This window comes from Meleagris gallopavo, chromosome 1 (assembly GCF_905368555.1).
Source record: "Meleagris gallopavo chromosome 1, MGAL_WU_HG_1.1, whole genome shotgun sequence".
In the NCBI taxonomy this organism is placed as follows: domain Eukaryota; kingdom Metazoa; phylum Chordata; class Aves; order Galliformes; family Phasianidae; genus Meleagris; species Meleagris gallopavo.
This window is the reverse complement of record NC_139404.1, coordinates 110,160,692-110,183,386: the sequence shown is the minus strand read 5'-3', so window position 1 is coordinate 110,183,386 and position 22,695 is coordinate 110,160,692. Positions and strand designations below refer to the sequence as shown.

General features: G+C 45.5%; 1 protein-coding gene and 1 long non-coding RNA gene across 3 annotated transcripts; one reads left to right on the top strand and one right to left on the bottom strand.

The window, feature by feature from the left end:
* Nucleotides 1-1,616: 1,616 nt before the first annotated feature.
* NYX (nyctalopin) lies at nt 1,617-10,265 on the top strand. Of its 2 annotated transcripts, XM_085209635.1 has the most exons (3): nt 1,617-4,263; nt 4,388-4,701; nt 8,823-10,265. In XM_085209635.1, exons 2-3 carry the CDS (start codon nt 4,680-4,682, stop codon nt 10,220-10,222), a joined length of 1,422 nt encoding a protein of 473 aa, XP_085065761.1. In that variant the 5' UTR covers nt 1,617-4,263; nt 4,388-4,679; the 3' UTR covers nt 10,223-10,265. The 2 variants fall into 2 exon arrangements, with proteins under 2 accessions (XP_085065761.1, XP_085065771.1); XM_085209645.1 differs by having other exon boundaries at nt 1,617-4,701.
* Nucleotides 10,266-10,342: 77 nt separating this feature from the next.
* LOC116217490 (uncharacterized) lies at nt 10,343-14,133 on the bottom strand. Its single transcript, XR_004162093.2, has 3 exons — nt 13,909-14,133; nt 10,975-11,129; nt 10,343-10,418 (listed from the first exon to the last, which is right to left on the bottom strand). It is a non-coding gene; the product is annotated as an uncharacterized LOC116217490 (long non-coding RNA).
* Between the last annotated feature and the right edge of the window lie 8,562 nt (nt 14,134-22,695).

Below are 22,695 nucleotides of genomic sequence, written 5' to 3'. Positions count from 1 at the left end.
GGGTGGAGGAATGTGTGGCTGGAGCTGCGCACTGCGGACATGCCAGAGGTGAGCAGGAAAGGTGTGCTGCCACCTGCCAAGTGGGCAGGGGGGCAAATCATGAGCTTAGGAGATGTGTGGGAACATGAGAGATTGATTAAATGGCTTTCCTAGATGTGTGATGTGAGGTGGTCCGAAGTGACGAGCCAGGACAAGGAGCATGTTCCCCCTAGAATCATAGAATCGTTTGCATTGGAAGGTACCTTTAAAGGCCATCTAGTTCAACTCCCCTGCAATGAACAGGGACACCTACAGCTACATCAGATTGCTCAGAGCCCCATCCAGCCTGACCTTGGATGTCTCCATGGATGGGGCATTCACCACCTCTCTGGGCAACCTGTGCCAGTGCCTCATCTGGAAAAAATGTTCTTCCTTATTTCCAATCTAAATCTCCCCTCTTTTAGTTTGAAACCACTTCCCCTTGTCCTGTCACAACAGATCCTGCAAACGTGTCTGTCCCCTACTGTTTCCTCCACCCATCTGTGCCATACAAGCTGAGACAAGAAGACAGTGGCTTTTGGTGGCCTTTGGTGGTCCTTCAATCAGTCATTCTTTCTGGGCACTGTGGGGCATTAGAGTGAAGGTAGGCACAGCCCTGTGTTGTTGGAAACAGTGCCACTTCCCCATGCCACACCTGCCATGCTGAACATGCATTCCCAACACAGCTTCTTGGAGGAGAAGTGTGAAAATTCTGCTGAAATCAAAAGGAACTAAGAGCCATAGTAAGAAATTCTGGGTAGAACCAAAATTTTTTTTTTTTTTTGAGAGCTGACGTGTCTTGCAGAGCCCGAGTGTGATTTATTTTTATTGCTGCATGTTTAGCCCTCCTTCACCTTTCCTACAGCTCAGCTTGAGCACTGTTGAGTTGAGGTTGCAGAGCAACCTCGACCTTCCCCTGCCTTGTACGTGTGGTGTTTACCTCATTTGTTTTCTGCTTCCCACCATATACACACCACATATGTTCTGTTATAACTCAAACCAGGCATGGTATCTCAAGCAACTTGTTGCAACACACTTGTTGCTAAAGTGCAGCTGTTGCTAGCGCAGCTTCTCCCCACTCTTATCAGGGTCAAGCAAACTCAATGCAATGTGCATAGCCTCAGTGGGTAGCTCAGTACAACCGAGAAAGGGTGAAGCGATTGACAAGCTGCAGCTTTGCAGCTGTTGAGCTCGTAGGAGTTGGGCTGTCTTTTTGCCAGTTGCTAGGCTGGAGACCTGGCACTGATCTCATCCAAGAGTGCAGCACTCATTGTGTGAGCATTGCTTTCTTTGTCACTGTTGGCTTGGTGCCTCCGAAAAAGCCGTTGTGCTTCTTCTTACATTTGGGCACATTTGGGTTGCCCGAGTTTGTTTGTCCCTTGCACAGGGCCGATGCTTCCTCTGTGCAGGCTCTTCCTCCTGCCTGGTCCCTTTGCTAGGAGGGATGGAAGGCATGTGCATGGCTGCTTGTGTTGAAACCTGTTAGCTGGAGGGAGGGTTCGGCCACAACAAACAGCCTTTAATAGGCTCTCCTGCTGTGTTTTCAGCCAAGTCGTTGATGTGGACTTGATTATTCAGTGAATGAATGCATTTCCATTTTGATTATGCGCTTGGGAAAGCACAATAAGTTCATTTAACAAATCTTCCAGATCATCTCTAAGAAAAAAATGCTCTAAACCTTCTGATCTTTATGTTATTGAAGTATCTATTCTGTGCAAGGGGGAGAAGATGGCACTACTCCTGTCCTGCTGGTGGGGGGATGTGAACGACCAGGAGGCAAATAACCTGTCTGGTGAGGTCTGGCAGGGCTGTTGGTTTGAACATGACGTGCCATGGGTTTGCTGTAGAGAGGCTGTTTCAAAAGACATTTGCATGGCTGTGGAAGCGACTCTATTTACTGACTCATCAGCTGTGAGGGAACTGTGCCGCATTTCCATCAGATAACTAGGAACTGAAAGTAGCCATTGCCAGCAGCCCATGGAAAGCACAGTGCGAGGAGGTGAGCAGGACAAGGCAGCTCCGGGCTTGTTACATGGACAGAAGTGACCCCATGTCTGCTGGTGGGACACACGAACAGCAGCTGCTTGAAGGCAGAAGTGAGAGCAGGGGGAAGATGAGGTGGCTCAGCCCCAGTTCAGGTTTCACCAGCGGCCATTTGTCCCCAAAGTTAAACCTAGAGTGTGTTGTTCCCTCTCAGATGCTGGCTCTGCACTTTCAGGTCTCTGCTCCAGCTGCAAGTTTTGGCCATGATGTAGGACCTGGGTTCTTAGACCCAGGTCTGAGAGTTGGTGCTCACCCTCACCCTCTCCCCTTGCTCTTTCACAGGCTTTGCTTCTTGTCCTTCCTGGTGCAGCAGGAAGATAGGAAAATCTGTTATTCTGGCAGCATCCAGGATTTTCTGGGACCTGCTGGCACATGGCTGGGCTGATGTTTCTCAGAGCTTGTTAACTTCAGTGGGAGGCAGCCTCATATGCAGATGAAGAGATCGTCCCTGTTAAGACCAGCCCAGAAGTAAAAAACTTATTTCTCACCTAGATCAGTTTCTTTATGACAGCCCATGCCTGGGCAGCGTGCACTGCTGATGTGGGAATGCAAGCAGGTCTGCAAGGACTTGCAGTGTGGAAGCCATGGTGAATGTGAAGCCTTGTAATAGGCAGTGCTTTGGTCTGTAATGCTCTGCCAGGGAGATTCAAGGGCTTCAAAGGTGCCGTGTGCACCCAGCATGAAGCGTGGACATCAGCAGAGGCTGCTGGAGGGAATTCAGGGCCAGAAAGCACACCCAATGCTAAGCATCTGCTGTACTTCCAGCCTTGAGCGCTCATCAGCCCTGAGTCACACTGACAAATGTCAAGGCATGGTTTAAAGCCCGAGTTGTTTTTTTTTTCTTTAAAAGTTGTTAAAACCAAACACAAGTTTCTTTTATCTGCCACTCAGAATTTCTGCTTTTCTACATAAGAGGACCGAAACTTCTCCCCACAGAACCGCTTTCTCACGTTGCTATCTCATTTTGGCCCCAGGGGTGATAAGAACATAAAGCTGGAGTTGCGGGGGCTGGCAGAAGAGCTCAGTGTTCCCGCAGCCTTCTCTCCGAGGTGCCTGCAGAGCGAAGCTCCCCAGCAAGCTGGCTGCCCACAGATGGGTATTTCCCAGAAAAGGTGACCTCAGTGCCCCCCGACAGCTTCCCCACTGCGCCTCTGCTGAGGCACCTTCTCAGCGCTGTGGTTGAGAGGGGACCACAGGCGGGCTCGTGTGTGGATAGCACAGAGCTAAGCCCTGCTGGAGGCAGCTTCAGCAGCACTGCCATCAGGGTTGGGGCTGCTGACATCGCAACAGGCACATCCTGCCTCCATCGCCCCCAAATGTGGCTGCTAGAGTGAAGCTTTCCTGCTGCATCGAGCATAAATTCATCAGGTATTCCGTTTCCGAAGGGGAAAAAAAAAAAAAAAAAAAAAAAAAAGCAGAATAATTCACTTAGAAATAAAGCATAGAGTCATTTTCCCTCTGACACGGTGAGTGCAATTACCTGAGGCATGGAGGGCTGAGATAACTCGCTCATTCAGCTCCCTCTCTCCACAGAGACCATCATCATTCTGTCAGAAAAGGCTTTAAAAAGCAATTCACATCCCAAATGCAGAGTCTCCACATGCTGGACCCGTCCTTGTGATTTCCACGCAGCAGCTGCAGCATCATGAGCAAAACTGTCTTTTAGACAATGCAGTGCTCATTATTTTGAGGGCCATACTCACCACACAAGCTCCCTGTGTTTGCAGTCCCTTCCCGGAGCTGCTGTCATCTCCTCGTCCTTTAGGAGCAAAGCTTATTGGCATCCTATTTGGAAAGCTCAATTAACTGCAGCCATAAGCCTGTGCTTGTCCCCAAATATAATCATGTTTAGGCTGCACCCTCTGCCCCCACCTCCTCAGCCATTATCTAATGGACAGTGGAGTAATGGCTTTTGATAATGCTGTTTGAATGGCAGCAGTTCAGTTCTGGGCTTAATTTTTTTATGGTGGGTTGGCAGGGGGAGAAAGCACTGGTTTAGATTGCCTGCAATCCCTGTTCTGCTTTTGGAGCTTTAGGGGACGGACATGTTCTTCCATCTCCACTAATCTCCCCCTGATATCGAGGATTTTCCTGCCATTAAATGATAGCTTGTGAGAAAAAAAATGCCAACTTCCCAGAGGCAGAATGCAGCTAATGGCATCTCTGTGAGCAGGAGGGAGAGCACAGCCACTGCCCAGCCAGGTAAGCCATATCTGTAGGTGCTTTCTGTTGGGAATCATAGCTTTGGCTGCTCAGTGTGCTGCCAGCATCTGTTGCCTGGGGAGGTGGCCAGTCCCTGACCATTGGTGATCTCTTCCCACCTCAGCCAGGAGCACACTGTCAGCATAGCTGGAGAGAAGGAAAACCTGCAGGGTTGGCTGAGAAGGTGGATGGTGGAAGGAAGGCACCCGGCAGGATGTGTGGAGTGCTGGGGACCGTCAGAAGCCGTGTGCAAGAGTATCCTCTTCCTCAGTCTTCTCTGTAAATATAGACCTGGCAATGGGAAAATGATGCAGGCAAACAAGAGGGTGAAACCTATCTCTGCTCTTCCTGTGTGCTTTTAGATCCCCCAAGTTTGCTTGCCAGACCTGAAATGCCACTAGCGAATAATCAAGGTAATGTTTGTCATCATTTTAAATGGTGAGTAGCATTCTTATTCTGCATTACCCAGTAGTGGGTTGAATGGATTGTTCTGTAGGTTAGATATGGAATTATTGCAAGCACTGCCTCTTCACCCTTCTAAAATCTCTGGCAAACAGTTTTTTGGTCTCTCATTCTTTCAAATTTTGTTGTTATTTAAAAGAATGAAAGAGATCATCCCTGGGTGGAATTTTTCTATTCCTTAATCTCACTAATATTTGTTACCTTAATGCTGAATTCCATCCTTTTAAAAAAAAAAAAACACATCTTATCTGCACACTATGTCAATGAGTTGGAGGCATCATCAGCTGCTGCTCTGTCTGACAGTGTTAAAAGCAAATAGCATCCATTGTGGGGAGGGGGAAGGACTGAGGATGGCAAAGTGGGATTTTCATGCTGTGTTGGTCAGAGGAGATCTGACTGTCAGTTGAGACCACTTTCCTGTGCTTGCAGGAGGGGGGATTTGGGAACACCTCCTTTGCATGAGAAAAAGGGAGAATGCAACAAAGCTGCTGGGGGGCTCCTCTGAACTCCTGTTGCCTGGGGGATGTTTTCCAGTTGGCCGCTCCTCAAACATTTCCTTTCCATGTACTGTACAGAGCAAGTTACACTTGTAGATCTTAGATGTGTGCTGTGAAATGCCACTAGCAGAAGAAAGAGACTTGGCTCCAAAAAAATTGTTCCTAAGGAGAAATGCTGGAAAATGGCTTAGGGGCAGACGTTTCCTCTATCAAGAGATTAGAGAGCAGGCAGAGAGGGGAAGGAGAGTATTTTGCTCATTTCTACTCAGCATGCAGTGCACACAGCTGCTGGGGGAGATTTGCTCCAAAGGCCATAGATGGGACCAAGGTTGGAGTAGATGCTGCTGAATGCTGAGCTTGCTTGGGACAGCCTCACATATGGGGCAACCTATGCACATATGTCTCCCTGGATGTCATCGTGAGCCCATGCGAGGTTCTTGTTTCAGCAACAGTACTTCCATCAGCTGTTTCCAGACAGCCACCTGCAGCCAAACATTTGGGAACAGGCAAATCCTTAATCTGTCTGAACCTCAGTTTATGTAACAGCATCAAAAAAACAACATATGTCCCTGTTTGCACACAATGATGAGGAATGGTGAAGAGGGAAGCAAAAGACACAGCCCCTGTGCAAAGACAGAGCCAACTGAGGCCAGTGCCTTGTGTCCCCTCTTGTCTCTAGAATCATCATTCGTTGCCTACCCAGTACCCTGCTAAAGAGTCAGTAGAAGGGTTTAGAAAAAAGGAGAAGAGAATATGAAGAAATGTCAGACTGCATAAAATTCTTCCCACCTCTCCAAGTCCTTTCCTGTTTCTTCTTGAGTGTCCCTGTTTTGCTAATTCTCCAGTCAGCATAGGATGGCCGGGCTTGGTGGGACCTGATTCCAACAGAAGCCAGAGCTAAAGTCCTTCTGGGATGCGCCCTCCATTTACCTCATTCTGCCTTTCAGCCCAGTGACCAAGGGACAGTTTGGGCTGATGTGGGTAAGGAGGCTGCTGGGTTGGTGTCAATGGGCACCTGCTCCTAGTTGAAGAAACTTCAGGCACTGCAAACTACCAGATACCATACTATGTGTGTTGCATTCCAAAAGGATGAAGGGCAGAGCAATTGTTGCACACACTGCCATTTGGTCTGTGCACTAAAGCCTTGGGTACTGTGAAAATAACAAATGGATGCTTGCTGAAGGTGATCCTTCCTTGCACATCACCTCACAAGTCTCTCTTAATAAGGAACACAGCTTAATAAGGAACAAAGCTTAGTGAGGAATACAGCTGTAGTGGGCCTACACTGTACTGCATGGCAGCAGGGAGAGATGGTTCAGCTGCTGGGAATCTCCCTCAGACAGTGAGACAGAGCATGGGGAGAAGCCCCTTTCTTGCCCTTTGGCCCCTGGGACTCACCAGGCACACAGCAGCGCTCATGTGGTCCCTACAATGCTGTTAATAAAGGTGATTGATGGAAAAGATGATATAATTTCCTGTGAAAAAATGTATGAAAGGATTTTGCTTTTGTGACGGGCAATGAACAACAGCAGAAAAACCACCATTTGGGTGAGAAGCAGGTGTATCTTTGAAAGAGGTTACAAAGTCAGATCTGTAGTATTCAGTTCCTGCTCTCTAACGAGTTCATTGCTTACTCATTTTGCTGCTAGGAGTTTCTTTCCACAAAAAGTTCCAGTGTGTGCTGGCTGATGTCTCTTGTTCCCTTCGTTCTTCTCTGATTTGTCCCCAACAGCTTTCACCTTGTTGGTCATCCACCTGCTTGGGATTAACTAGACAAGAAACCACACATCACTCAGGTGGCAGACTGATAAAATGACTGGAAGTGCTTCCTCCCACCAAACTCATGACACTATGATGATGGTCTTGAGAATTGGCAAAACTGTAATGTCACACTGAGTGACATGGTCTAGGGCTGTCACAGGCATGGGCTGATGGTTGGACTAGATGATCTTTGTGGTCTTTCCAACATTAATGATTCTATGAATCTGTGATCCCATGAATGGTACAGAGTATCTCATTTGTGGGGAGAGCACTAAGAAAGTATCTGAACAATATTCCTGAATTTGTCCTTCCTTGTGTCTGTCTAATGGAACACAGGAGCACCCTTAGCAGCTCACAGCTTTGGTGGAGAAGTGTAAGACTGAATAAAACTGAAAGATGCAAAAAGCATGAACACTGACATGCTGCAGACAGCTAACTGATCTCCCCTGCCTACTTTTGGAATAGAATCTTAGAATCACAAAGGTTGGAAAAGACCTCCAAGGTCATCCAATCCAACTGTTCATTTGTCCATCACCAATATTCCACACTAAACCATGTCTCTCAGTACAACATCTAAATGTTTCTTGAACACCTGCAGGGCTGGTGAATCCATTACCACCCTGGGCAGCCTGTTCCAGCACCTTACCACTCTTTTGGAAAAGTAGTACTTTCTAATGTCCAACCTGAATCTCCCCTGGTGCAACTTGAGGCCATTCTGTCTCATCCTATCTCTAGTTACATGGGAGAAGAGGTCGACCTTCATCTCATCACAACCTCCTTTCAGGTGGTTGTAGAGAGCGATAAGGTCTCTTTTGAGCTTCCTCTTCTCCAATGGAAGATGGAACAATCCCAGTTCCCTCAGCCACTCCCCATAAGACTTGTGTTTCAGACCCCTCACAGCTTCATTGCCAGAGCTTCAATGTCTTTCTTGCCATGAGGGGCCCAAAACTGAACACAATATTCAAGATGTGATCTCACCAGAGCTGAGTGCAGAAAGATGATCACTTCCCTGCACATGCTGGCAACACTATTTCTGCAACAAGCCAGGCTGCCATTGGCCTTCTTGGCCACCTGGGCACACTGCTGGCTTAGCTGAACATTGAACAATACCCCCAGGTCTGTTTCCTCTACATAGTCTTCCATCCACTCTGCCTCATAGCTGTAGAGTTGCCTGAGGTTGTTGTGACCAAAGTGCAGGACCCAGCACTTGGCCTTGTTGAACTTCATCCCATTGGCCTCAGTCCAGTGATCCAGCCTGTCCAGATCAACAGCATACACTGATTGCCCTCCTCTGTCCTCCACCCAGAAATACTGCAGCCCCACAGTCCTTCAAAACACCTCTGCAGGCTCCTGTGGCCAAGCCTTGTCCCCACCAGCTTGCAATCATGGGAATGCTGAGAAATCAGTGGTGTTGGAGGGAACTCTCTGGATTCATCTGGTCCAACCCTCACTTCAGCAGTGACATCTAGATCAGGGTGGCCAGGACGACGTCCATGTGGCTTCTGAAGATCTCCATGGTGGAGGCTCCACAGCCTGTCTGGGCAAGCTGCTCCAATCAGGCTGGATGATTTCCCCTCTTAGGGAAAGAAATTCCACAGAAAAGATGCAGTAAGAAATTAACACTTTCCCAGAGGGTCTATAAACACCAGCAGACTTCTAGGAGTTGTTCACAAGGGCTTCTTAGCAAAGGCATACAAATACTGTGTGACAATTAGCCTGCCTAGAAGTGAGGAGAGGCAGCATAATATTTCTTCTTGTATCATAACTAATATGTTTGCTGATGTCTTTTATTTTTCTCTTCTCACATCTTCATGGGGTCGGCACATTCCTTGCTGTCAGTGATCCTTTGGGTGCCCCATGTCCACGCGGTGTGGGCCTGTGTGCGGTCCTGCCCTGCCAACTGTGTGTGCACCCAGGAACGGAGCTGCTCTGTCCTCTGTGACCGTGCCGGCCTGGGACAGATCCCCAGTGAATTCCCCTGTGAAGCTTCCTCTATTAACCTGGACAAAAACAGCATCAAGTTCCTCTCCGAGAGGGCCTTTGGTACTTTGCCTTCCCTTAAATCCCTGTCCCTCAACCACAACAATATCTCCTTCATCACTCCGGGGGCTTTCAAAGGGCTGCCCAGCCTGACAGAGCTGAAGATGGCTCACAACGAGTACATCCGCTACCTGCACACACGGACATTCACTGCTCTCCGGCGGCTGGTCAAATTGGACCTGGCGGACTGCAACCTCTTCAATATCCCAGACAGGATCTTCATTGAGCTGCCCTCTCTGCAGGAGCTTTTCTGCTTCCAGAACAACTTCCGAAGGATTCCAGGTGCCATTAGGGGCATGGAAAATCTGACCCATGTCTACCTGGAGAGAAACAGGATCGAAGCGGTAGCCTACAACTCCCTGCAGGGGCTGACCAAGCTAAAATACCTGAATCTACAAGACAACAGGATAAATGTTGTTCACGAGCGAGCTTTTCAGGGCTGCCGAAAGATGGAGTACCTGTACCTGAATGACAATTTGATCAGCGAGCTTCCAGAAAATTCCTTTGATGGCCTGAGGTGCCTGAAAATGCTCAACTTAGGGGGGAATTTCCTCAGGAACGTTTCCAACACTTGGTTCAGGGACCTGGTGGAGCTGGAGGTCCTCTATCTTGACCGCAACAGGATCAACTACATTGAGGAGGGAGCTTTTGAGAACCTCACCAGCCTTGTCTCCTTGCACTTGAACAGCAACAACCTGACGACCCTACCCTTCTCTGTCTTCCAGCCTGTGTACTTCCTGGGACGGCTGTACCTCTTCCGCAACCCCTGGGAGTGTGACTGCCGCATTGAATGGCTGAAGGAGTGGATGGAGAACTACAGACTTGTCAGGGACATTCCCTGTGCCTCCCCGTCCTCTGTAGCTGGGATTGATCTAATGGACGTGCTCTACGATAGATCACCAGAAGGTTACTGTCTTGACCCCGTGGAACTAAATGTCACATCTGACATTCCGACTCCTAGCAGTGAGCCTTTCTCTACCACAGAGAGCAAGTTCAACAGCCTTATTTCTAAACTCTTGCTTCAGATGGGCCTTCCCGAAGAGGTGGCAAACACTACTGAAGTCTTCAGTAACACTACACAACTGGATGGACTCACTGATGGGGTTACTTCTGGCACAAGGGAAGACAGCAGCAAAGCCATCTCCTTTTCTTTCCACCTCCCAGCACTTCTTACAGTGGTTATTTTCCAGAGCAAGTAGTGCAGAGGCTGCCTGAAGCATGCGTCCTGCTGGAGCATTTAGTCTTTGTCTCTTCCTTGCACTGCCCAGGGTTGCTACAAAACTTCACTGACCCTTTTAAAGAGGAGGATGGTACCTGGTCTGGGGTGAGCATGGCATTTTGGGAGTGATGTTAGATAAGGATTTTGTTCTTCTTCTCCCTGCTATCCTGAGACATCTGCAGGAAAATCAGAGACACACATTTTTGTCAAAACAGTCTTCTCCAAGGAAAAGCTTTCAACACAACAGTTGACTCCTCAATGTCTGTTTCAAATGCTCGATTCATTTTTCAATGAATATATTGTTTCAAGGAATATGCTGTTTTTATTTATAGGTTATTTCATGTCCTGATAGCAGGAGTGGAATACGGCAATGACAAATGTAGACAGACTGTACTGTACTGTTTTGTATTTCTATCAGTCATTAATATTTATCACACAATACTATCATACATAACTTATCATATTGTGGTATACCTGTCCATATAAAATGATAGGACATATATAATCACTTATTAGTACTAAAATGTCACAAAATCAGAATAAAAATGGAAATGCATTTAAATTAGCCTTTCTAACATTTCCTTAAACTTTTGTTTTCTCCACTCTTGCTTTTTCACACACAATTCAGTGCAAACATGGACTTCAGAGATCATAGAATCACAGAATGGTTTGGGCTGGAAGGGACCTCAAAGCCCAAACAACCCTCAGCCCCTGCCCAGGGCCCCATCCAACCTGGCCTTGAGATGTTGAAGATATCCATGGTCTGGCAGACCTGGGCACATCCATTTCTGATACACAACTGGTTTTGTTCAGATGCAGGAAGCAAGGAGGGTCAGTGCTGCTGTACGGTAGGACAGGGATCCGGTGGGTATAATGGAACCCAAGATCTGTAGATAAGAGCCTGGTGTGAGGTGGCACATTCATTAGTTCCCCATCCCCTGCTGCTTCCTCATATCACTCCAATGGCCACTCAAAAACAGAAGCAAAAGACAGGACAACTGGAGATAGACTTTGGCCTTTGAACAGTATTGGGTGACATGGAAGTTTCATGCAAGAAACTTCTTCCAAAAGAGCTCAATGCTTAGAATCATAGCATCATAGAATATCCTGAGTTGGAAAGGATATGTAAGGATCACTGAATCCATAAGGAGCATCAGCAGATACCCTGGGCCAGGTCCTTGCCACAGGCCAGAGCAGCTGTGACCAGGAGCTTACCCCTTGGCCTCAAACAGTGCTCTCAGCTGAGCATGTCAGGGAAACAACCCACAAAGTGTCCCACAGACTTTGTAGCAAACTGCCCTGGTGAAAGCTGACACGAACTCACACAAAGCAACTGTGCACTCCTCATCTGCCACAGTAGCTACTTCCTGAAATGGAAGCTCCTTTTTTTCCCCCCATCCGAGTGTGCCCATACATTCTGTCACCAAAAAGGCTTCAGGACATGTTCCTCAGGGCTGCCTCATTTGGTATGCAGAGCTCTGTCCAAAAAGACTTGCTGCTTTGTAATTAGCACTAGGAATTTCTAAGAGCAGCCCATACCAGGCAATCCCTGTCAGGATGGCCCTTCAGCTATCTGTAGTTAGACCATAGTTTTTTCCCTCAGTGAAGAAAGATGGCAGATGTTTGATAAATGCTTGTCTGACCTGTTCCATGAACTAAATGCAATGAGTTTGGATTTCCAGGCTATTTATGAATCCATTAATCTTCTTAAATGCTAAATTCATCTCTGTATTATGAAAGGCTGTTTTTCAAAACCAGTCCAGGCAAATGCTGTAGAGGCGTATTATGTTAAGGATGCTTCTACAGGAGCAGTGCTTCATCCTGTCAGCAAAGGTCTGTCAATAGGTTTGACACAGATGGTGGCACACTGGGAACAAAAAGTCATGTTTCACTTCCTATAGGATGGATGTTCGATGAGTGAATTGTTTTATTACCCATGCTTTCATTTCCTCTACTGAAATGCATTAGAGCTGAGGATTGTCTTACTACGTAATTGAAAGAGTATGGCTTTCAAGTTAATTATTGCTTCAGATATGCTTTTTTTATGTGCAAGAATAGCAGACAGATAGATTAGAGCTGAACGTGAAATGCCTGAAAATGGCAGAGATTCCTCTGTGAAGTAAAGGACAAGGAGAGTGTCTGTGATACACTGCAGTGTGACCACAGAATTACAGAATCAGAGGATCATAGAATCACCAAGTTTGGAAAAGACTTCCAAGATCTAGTCCAACCGTTCATCAATCACCAATATTCCCCACTCACCATGTCCCTCAGTACAACATTTACATAGCTATGAACACTTATAGGGACCATGACTCAACCACCTCTGTTCCGATGTCTCACCGCTCTTTCAGAGAATAATTTGTTCCTAATATCCAACCTGAACCTCCCCTGGTGAAACTTGATGCCATTCCTTCTCATCCTATTTCTGATACCTGGAAGAAGAGGCTGACCCTCACCTTGCCATAGCCTCCCTTCAGGCGGTTGTAGAGAACAATAAGGTCTCCCCCGAGCTTCCTCTTCTCCAGACTGAACAGTCCCAACTCCCTCAGTTGCTCCTCATAAGACCTGCGCTATAGACGCCTCACCACCTTTGTTGCCCTTCAGACTCTGGACACGCTACAGGGCCTCCATGTCTTCCTTGTACTGAGGAGCCCAGAACTGAACACAGCACTCAAAGTGTGGCATCATCAGAGCTGAATACAGAGGTGATCATCTCGGTGCTCCTGCTGGCCATCTATTTCTGATACAAGGCAGGATGCTGTTGGCCTTCTTAGCTCACGTTCAGCTGAGAGTCTACCAACGCCCCCAGACTTTTTTTACTCCATTCAGTCTTGCAGTCACTCTGCCCCAAGTCTATAGCACCGCTTGGGGTTGTGGCCAAAGTGCAGGACCTGGCACTTGGTCTTGTTGAACTTCATCCCATTGGCCTCAGCCCAGCTATCCAACCTGTCCAGGTCCCTTTGTAGAACTTTCCTTCCCCCAGGCAGATTGACACTTTCTCCCAACTTGGTGCCATCTGCAAACTTACTGAGGGTGCACCTCTTCCAGGTCATCATTAAAGATATTGAACAGGACAGGCCCCAATATCAACCCTTGGAGAATACCACACATAACCAGTTGCCAGCTGGATTTAACTGCATTCAGCAGCACTCTTTGGATCTGGCCATCCAGCCAGTTCTTTACCCAGCAAAGAGTGTACTTGTCCAGGTCATGGGCTGCCACTTCTCCAGGAGAACACTGCGGGAGACACCAGGTCTGGAGCTGTACAGTTCTGGCCCAGTGAATTTAAGCATGAATAATGTAGACATATTGTATATCCCAGAGTGCTTGCCCCAGGAAGCATCTCCCTATGGGTCTGCAATTCAACTACAGCTGCTGAGAAAGTGCAAGCTACACATACTGGCTTCCAGCTTCCCTGTAGTAATGGAAGCAGCCCTTGCTCCCTCCAGCTCTGAAATCCCGATTGTGCCTCAGAGCCCTTGAAAGATCAGAAGTGTGCATTGCTAGCAGTATGGAGTAGGTGGCAAGTGAGCCCTTTGGCTCCACCAACAGAAGCCTGTGAGTCTGTGCATGACACTTCCCCTTCCTTCCCTCTCCTTCATCTTGCTCCATCCCCATAGCTCTCTGTGCTCAGCTTGAGCATTGCCTTTGGCCTGCACTTACCTGGAGCAGAAGCTTCCCAGGTAGGACAGCAAAGTGTTTCCACTCAAATCCTGAGAGGACTTCCAGCATCGTGAAAGCTTGAGTTGGACTCCAAGTGCCTGGTTCATTGTGCCATGAGCTTTGTTTCTGAGGTCATAGCAAAGAGTTGGTTTCTCTGTATGGGTGGATACCAACCCATAACCGATTTTAAGTTATTTTCCAATTCTCAATTAGAAAACAAGATGAAGTAGGGATCTGCCTTTTGAATGAATACTTTGTCTTTTCTATTTCTTGATGGAAGGTTATTCAGAATGTTGTATTTGCTATTCTGTTTATCTTGCGGAGGTCTTACCGTGTCTTTCTGCTTTGGCAAGAGATGTGAAGTCCAGGGCAAGAACATAACTATACAGGCACTGTAATGATAACTATTGCTAGAATGGCAGAAAATGCCCTCCAGCTGACACTGGAGCCTCACTGTCAGTTTTGAAGTGGGTGTTTAGTATTCAGTTAATTCTTGGCTTGATGACATCTTGCTATTAACTCTTAAAACAATTAGATCTTGATCTTGAAATTGGTGTTTTTCCTTGATAATTGTTGTGATCATAAATTCAAGAGGAGCCAAATCAGCTGAGATAAAGTGGCTTACTCTAGAAAACTGCTGTTCCTCCGCTGCCGTATATGAAGCCTTGCAAGAAAGTAGCCTGCCATGGTCACTGCTGCCCTAGTGAGAACTTCATAGCACAGGGCTGGCTTGGGTAAGAAAAAAAAAACACTTCTAGTCACATTAAACACAGCTTTTTAAATGCCTACTTTATTAGAGTGAAGATATGAGTTCGTTACGCTAACACTAAAAACTCCTCTCTTCTTGCCTGCTGCCCAAATCTGATAGAGACCCATGGAGTTTGACAAACTGAGACTTAGTGAGTGTAAGTGCCAAAACCTCCAGAGGAATTTTAAAAGAGCTTTATAGAAAATATCACCCATGGAACAAAGACAATGAATTAAAAAAAAAAAAAAAAAAAAAAGCATCACAAGTAGTATTTTAAAGAAAAGCATACTGTTAGTGTTTAAGCATAACAAAATAATCTCAATATGTAAAAGTCAGGTGTAAAAGAAACCGTATCAAGGGACACCATGGAGCAGCCAACTATTGGACAAAGTCTTGTATAAGTTTTAGATTTTCATTGTGAAGAATCACCTATAGGTAAGAACCTCAGTATACACAAGGCCTGCTCAGTGGGTCCTTCTTTTGGAACAAAACAGGTCTTCTAAACTGCAATCTCTAAAATAAAATGAGTACAAATATGGCAAATATCAGACACTTCTCAACACACTGGATCTTAACCAAAGCCTGATTTTGTTGACCCTGTGGTTAGCCTGTCTGATTTTGTACTCTGTGGTTAGTCTTGAATGTGAAAAGTTCATTACTTCTGCAGTTTTTCTCACTTTGACCTTCACCACATCCTTCGATTTTTATTATACTTCCCTCTTAATTTCTCTCTCTTTTAAAGATTGATTTAAAGCTTTAATATAAGGCATAAAGCTTATATTCTCCACAAAGAATACCAACCTAAAAACTTCCATTCATTTTACTGTACTTCCTCATCCCACACTTTACTTTGTGTGGACACCCCACTTATTTGGTTTTTGGATTAAGAGAGAATTTCATTTAGCACTCATTCAGTTTCTAAGAGCAGGACAGGGAGGGCTGAGTTGATCTGTGATGGAGACCAGCTTAAGCTGTCTTTCTTCTGCACCCCACAAACCATCTCTTACCCTCCTGCAATTGCTTGCTCCTCTTCCAAGCTGCTTTTGCTGGCACCTGTGTTAACCTGCTGCAATGGGGCTGTGCTTGAAGATGAATTTCTGATTTGCATCGAGTGACTTACTCATGCCCCTGTGGGCCTGGTGAAAAGGGCAGGAAGAGCTGTTCTTTTCTCTGTGGCATCCAAATAAATATACAGTTGCATATAAGAAACACTTCAGTGTTTCTGTAAGTAGGCCCCACACTATAGTTAAAGACACTGTAAAAGGGCTTCTATCTTTAGTTCTATTTACTGCAGACAGGTTGTTTAGAAGATTACATTTCTGCAGCTCATCCTACAATTTCCTGGCACCAGGACATGAGCAGTATCTGAGTTGGTTAAAGCACTCGGCTGCCCTAATTGAAAGGATAAGTAAGAAATGAGCATCCAGCCACTGCTAAGATCTGACTGTGTACTATGAAAATGACTATGAAGAATATCTGGCTTCAGTTGGAACCAGGTCAAGCTTTTAAGCCATACCCAGTCTAATAAAAATTAGGAGGGCAGTCCTTCCCCAGCACATTGCGCTGTGGTTGTGTGAGACCGTGACATGAAGCAGTGGTTGTGTGGGGTCCCGTGGGGTGTTCATCCTGACACAGCCCTGACCTGCCCTGCAGCCCGGAGGCAGCAGAGGTCTCAGAAGAGCTCTTTTTCACGCATCTCCTGGGTTAATGCAGGCACTGCACAGCTGTGTGACACTGGGCAGGAACTGCTGCTTCTCACAACCTAATGCCTAATGCCTCTCCTGGGTGCTCACTGCAGGAGCTGGGTGGCTTGAGAGACAGAGGAAGCCAGGCGGTGAGGTACAGGAGGTGAGATACCAGAAGACCAGCTGCATCCTGGGCTGCATCAAAGGAGGGGTGGCCAGCAGGAAGAGGGTGGGGAATGTCCACCTCTGCTCTGCTCTCATGAGGTCCCAATTGTAGTACTTCATCCCAATCTAAGGCCCCCAGCATAAGGAAGACTTAGAGCTGTTGGAGCAGGTCCAGAGGAGGCCATGAAGATGATCAGAGGGCTGGAGCAATTCTACGAAGAAAGGCTGAGGGAGCTGAAGTTGTACAGCCTGGAGAAGGATCTGGGGAGACCTCAATGCTGCCTTCTGGTCCTTTAAAGGTGCTTCTAAGCAGCAGGGAGACTCACTTCTTACACAGTCTGACAGTGATAGGACAAGGGGGAATGGTTTTAACTAAAAGAGGGGAGATTTAGGTTAGCTGCTAGGGGGAAATTCATTCCCCAGAAGGCAGTGAGGCGCTGGCACAGCTGCCCAGAGAAGCTGTGGTGCCCCATCCCTGGAGGCGCTCAAGGCCAGGTTGGATGGGGCCCTGGGCAGCCTGAGCTGGTGGGGGGCAGCCCTGCCCACGGCAGGGGTTGGGGTGGGTGGGCTTTGAGGTCCTTTGCAGCCCAAACCATTCTATGATCTGCCAAGTGCTTGCTCCAAGTGCTTGATCTGGACGGGTTCTGGGAACTCTGCAGAACATGCCTGTAGCTGAAAGGATATGGACCGAGGGCAGGCAAAGTTTTTCCATATTCGCAGGCACAGGAATACTGGGGAGGCGGATGGAGAGGCTGCAGGAGGCTCTGGCAGGCACGGAGAGGCACCATCCTGCATCGTGTTGTATAATTATAAAAATACAAACCATATTGAAAATTAAACTATTGAAAGATAACTTTATCATATATTCTTATTACAATACTTCAATATAGACATATTGTACTGGTGGTCATGGTACAGCTAGAGCAAGCAGAATTTAACAGTTATGCTTAGAGAGGGGGATGGAGATTTCTCAGGCTGGCCTTCAAAATAAATTGTATTGGCCAAATGCTCTGGACTAGATACATTTCCAAAATGTATCAGGTTATGTTACATTTGTAAGACACAGCAGTGAAACCATTAATCTGTGTGACTTCACATGATTTTATGCTAAAGCATATGAAGCTTTACAAATGCAACATATATTTTAAACATTGAAGCTAAGATTTCAATATAAAGTTTCAACATGCTGGTGTTTATGTCAAAATCAACCAGTGAAAACCACCATGGTCTCAAGGGGACTCATGGATTTCCCCAAAGCATTCCTCCTCATAGAATTCAAACTCCCCTGTGCAGCAGCTACTGAGATTTGTGTGCGCTGGAGAAGGCCAGGCCCTCCTTAAGGAGACAACAGACACCAGTCACTGAGCTCTGATGCCTGAGCCCATTGGGTTTAGCCCTATTTAGTCCATTCTGAGCAGCAATAAGAACCTTTCCACATTTCTGGTTTCCATATGCAATCAAGAATAGAGTTTGTTAACTCTAGGTAGACAGACTCTGATTGCTGTCTGGATCACACTCAGTGATCTGCCTTTTCTAAACTAATTGTTTTAATGACGAAAACCAGATAAAGATGTGGAAACCATTCTAATAAAAACACAAGACTGAAATGAAAAGCAAAGCTTCTTAAAATTACTGGGAGTCCCTCCATTGCCTTTGATGGATAAATATCCCACTGATGGAGCACTCTAAATTACAGACAGGGGAAAAACACCGAGCTGTGTAACACACAGAAGAAATCAAAAGCTTTCTCCACTCTGCTTCTGGTCTTGCAGATTTAAAATCGCAGATTGCAAGCTGATAATATGGGCAGAGCAGAACCCTCTGACTCCAGCAATGAAACCATTTGGAGGCAGATGTGGGCAGAAGTAGTTGTTGAAGCTACTCCAAAAAACCAAGGCATTTTCCTGGGATCTTTCTCCTTTTCCTCTTGCAACATTCAGGAAAATACCATAATGGCTTTACTGAAACACTTGTTTTGATAAGTGAAAAATAGTTTGGGACAGTCATCATGACTAACTTGTGAGCTTTTGAGACAAATATGTTTTTTATGCATTGTAGTATATGCATCTTTTTTTTCTAATATCAAATGAAGAAGTTTTGGAAATATTCAACAGAGAACAACACAGTGGAATTTATCTTCTTTTGCTTACTGGACAATATAAATCTTTTTGACAGAGCTGTTGTTTTTGCTACGTTTTGTTATTCCAGTAAACACAAATGGGTGTAAGGCGCAGTGAGGAGATGATCAGACATCTAAGACATATAATTTAGTGAAAAGGGAGTGAGTTTAAAATGGAATTAAAAAAAAAAAAAACAACAAACACAACACATTAATTTCTGCCTATCTAGGATGGATTGTTTAGGATTCAGTTTTATGTGCTGCAAAACTACTGCAAACTGTAACATCTCCATTTTTTTTATATAAAATATTCTACAAATTTATTAATCAAGCTCTCCCCACCTCCCTCTAGTTAATATAGAGATTAATCAGCAAAATGCCTTTTGTAATAAGTACAGTAAGTATTACAGAGGTGAAGAATGTTAGGAAAATGCATTGTTTGTGAATGTGAAGCCACTCACTCCCTCCTCTCACTTACCCAGAGATGAACTCCAGAATAACCCAATTCTGCTGTCCTGCATCTACATGAACTTCCTCCACGCGTTCAGTGGATTAGTGCAATAGCAGATCTGGGCATGGGTTGAGTTGTTTCTGCTCTTTTAAAATTTGTCTCATTCCTTGTTTCATTGACCTTGTTTCATGTGACATTCAGCACAATCCACATACTGCTTTTCTCAAGGCTTGCTCCACTACCACTGCCATTTTGTGAAGAAGTGAAAGAGACATTTCTGTCTGGATGGTTGGACGTGGAGGAAAACACTCATGTTTCAGCTTCTAGATGAATTATACTTCACAGCAAACTGCTACCAGCTCAGTAAACTTCCACAACACAGGTACAGGTTCAAGCCATGTATTAATCATAAGAACATAGACATGTGGCCAAATTTAGTTTGCTTGTATCTAATATTCCCACACAACAGAATGCATGGATGTGCATATACACACATTATTTTATTTTTACTTTGAAAGGGTAAAACAATATGAGAAGTGATCAATTTCCCCACTGTCTAGAATATTACCTGAGGTCTCAGTTAAAGGAAACACTTCTATCTCCAGATAAGAACTAATTATTTATGTACTTTTCCAAATGATGACATTCTGAAATAATTTCCTTAGAGCTAAGAACAAGAAAGGAAGAAATACTGAATTCAGTTTGTATGTGAGCCTAGTGGCTCCAGTATCCAGTTACAAAACATCCAACCCCTTTGAATGCTGCTTAGGCTCTTACGTCTCACCTTCTGTTTGTCCTTTCAAAATCAAGTGGGTAACCTTGTTAGTGATGTTTCTGAAGTAAGTAGAGATCTTTTCACTCAGAACCTGGTAGTGCTGCATCTTTCTTGACCAAAATTAAATAAAAAGATGGAAGAATAAAGTTTTATTGGTGAGATCAAAAATGCCCCCCTGATTTTCAACAGCTGCATGCTAGAGGCTGCATGGCAGTGGCCAGGATCATCTAAATTAAGTTACCATTTCAATACAATAATCTTACCACTCTGAGACATTGAATAACCTAGTGTACTTTTACTATGTTGAGGGAAAGCAGAGGTTAATAAACATTCATTGGACCAATTTAAGACCCTGATATCATAGGCATCGGTCAGAATGAGGAAGCATACTGGTAAGATCAAATTTTCTTGACATGAGCTCCTGTACAACAATAAAATATAAAAGGGGCAGACAGAAATACTTCTTTCTTTCCAATGCCAGTGCTGTTTCTGAGGTCACATGCAGCATAAATTCAGAGAAATCCAAGAAACACACTAAATTATGCAGTGATATTTACAACACTAGGAGGCCCTTCTCCGGTTGGGAAATGGAAAAAAGAGATTCTAACATTAGTTCTGCACCTTCATGAGCCTTCCCTATGCGAGCAAAACTTCCTGCTGAATTTATAGCAGCTTTTTGTCTTCTAATTACCACACAAATAACCCAGATGCACCAACAGGGTTTGGGTAGGAGGCTGGGAGGTGTGGGTGGGGCAAACTGAGGCACTGTGGGCTTGCTCTATGCTGTCTGTAACGGTGCTGAAACTGCTTCAAGGAGCTCAGGGGTTGTATGGCTGGGCTGCCCCGGTGCATCCTAAGTTAATCTCTTGCTGTCTAATGTTCCTACAGGGAAAACAGTCTCTGATGAAGAAGTGATGCTATCTGATGTGCCTTACTGTGTCCAGGTCCGGGGGCCCCAATACAGAAAGACAAGGAACTGTTACAAAGGGTCCAGATAATCAGAGGGATGGAGCACATCCCTATGAAGACAGGCTGAGGGAGCTGGGCTTGTTCAGCCTGGAGAAGAGAAGACTGCGGGGTTGACTTCACTGCAACCTTTCAGTACCTAAAGGGAGCTACCAATAGGAGGAGAGTCAACTCTTTGAAAGGGTAGATAACAGCAGGTCAAGGGGAAATGGTTTTAAGTTGAAGGAGGGAAGATTTAGGTTAGATGTCAGGGGGAAGTTCTTTACTAGGAGAGTGGTGAAGTGCTGGCACAGGCTGCCCAGAGAGGTTGTGGATGCCCCATCTCTGGAGGTGTTCAAGGCCAGGTTGGATGGGGCCCTGGGCAGCCTGGTCTAGTATTAAATGGGGAGGTTGGTGGCCCTGCATGTGGCAGGGGGGTTGGAGATTCATGATCCCTGAGGTCCCTTCCAACCCGGTCCATTCTATGATTCTATGATTCTAGTTTTTGTCTCTTGATAAAAGGCTATACAGTGGGAATTGAAGACACAAAGATTTCCAAGATAGTCTTTTTACAGTGTACTATTAACTGAATAGTAGCTCCACTTAGGAGAAGAAAAGTATATTAATTCTATTCACTTACTACTCATATCATCTACATAAGGCAGAAGCACTTTCAGGGGCTTTATGAGTTTTCTTTTCTTACAGGCTGGATATACAGAATCTTCAAGAAATTCACATGAACAGAGCCAAAAGTTTGCAGTCAAAACATTTATGGTGAGCTGAATTCCAATTATCACATTTACCTTACTTGTTCTGTGTCATGAACAGTCGAGATGAAGAATGTGTCACTGAAGTGAAATACCAGTGCTTACCAGGTAAGTTTGTATTTCTCCACCGCATGGCTCTCAGTAGGTCTTCTTGTCTTTGTACTTTACTCGGATAAGAAGTGGTTGCCATCACCTGGATGAGCACTGCAACAGCTGATCTACAAGAACACCTGCTAGGATGCATTCAGAACTAAAATGACACAACAAGACTACTTGAAAAATTACTTTTTATGCTCAACACAGTACACAGCTTGTACCCATCCCCTTTTAGAGGGACTAAATTCAGAACAGGTGAGCAGCTACTATCAGTCTGATTGGTTCCCTCTTGTTGTCCGGCTTCCTTATGCCTGGCCTACACAGGCCATTTCTCATTGTTTTGCTTCCAGTCCTCCAACTCAAGGGTTGTGGTTATGGTACTCGTTTTGGGACTAGCGCTCCAGTCATGGCATAAATGAGCTCTGCGTCAGAGTAAAGCTATGGATGGAGTTCCCTGCTGCCTTGCATGCTGCCAGCTGTGCTGTGAGGGCTGCACAAAGGAAACACGCTGCCTGGTTTTGGCTGGAGCTTTACAAGAAGAATAGATTTGGCCACCTGACCTGCAGGAGTAGGCAGAAGAAAATGAGCAGCTTTTGCACTTGCTGATTATTGCCCTGATGATAAAGTGAGAATATTTTCTGATGACAGAAAAATTCCAATTACAGGAAATGTGGTCCCACACAACTGAAACAACCTACGGATAAATATGGATCATAGTTCAACTTAAGGACAAATCCTTTGAGAACACTGTGTAATTTTAACATAAATGCTGAACTTCATACTATAAAACAGCGCAGCCAACAGAGCTTTTAACACAAACCGTGGTAAGGAACATTTCTGACACCTAGAAAGAAGCTGTAATGCTTGCTTCTGGTAAGCATTTTCAGGAAAAATGTAAACCATCTGGGCTGGTGAGGGCATGAAGAAGGGAAACAAAACATAAGCTCAGCACATTTAATTACTTTTTCTTCCATGGCTCTGCTCTGACTCTAAGCTGTGCTCGGAAAGGCTAACCAGAGCCCCAGTGCTCCTCCGC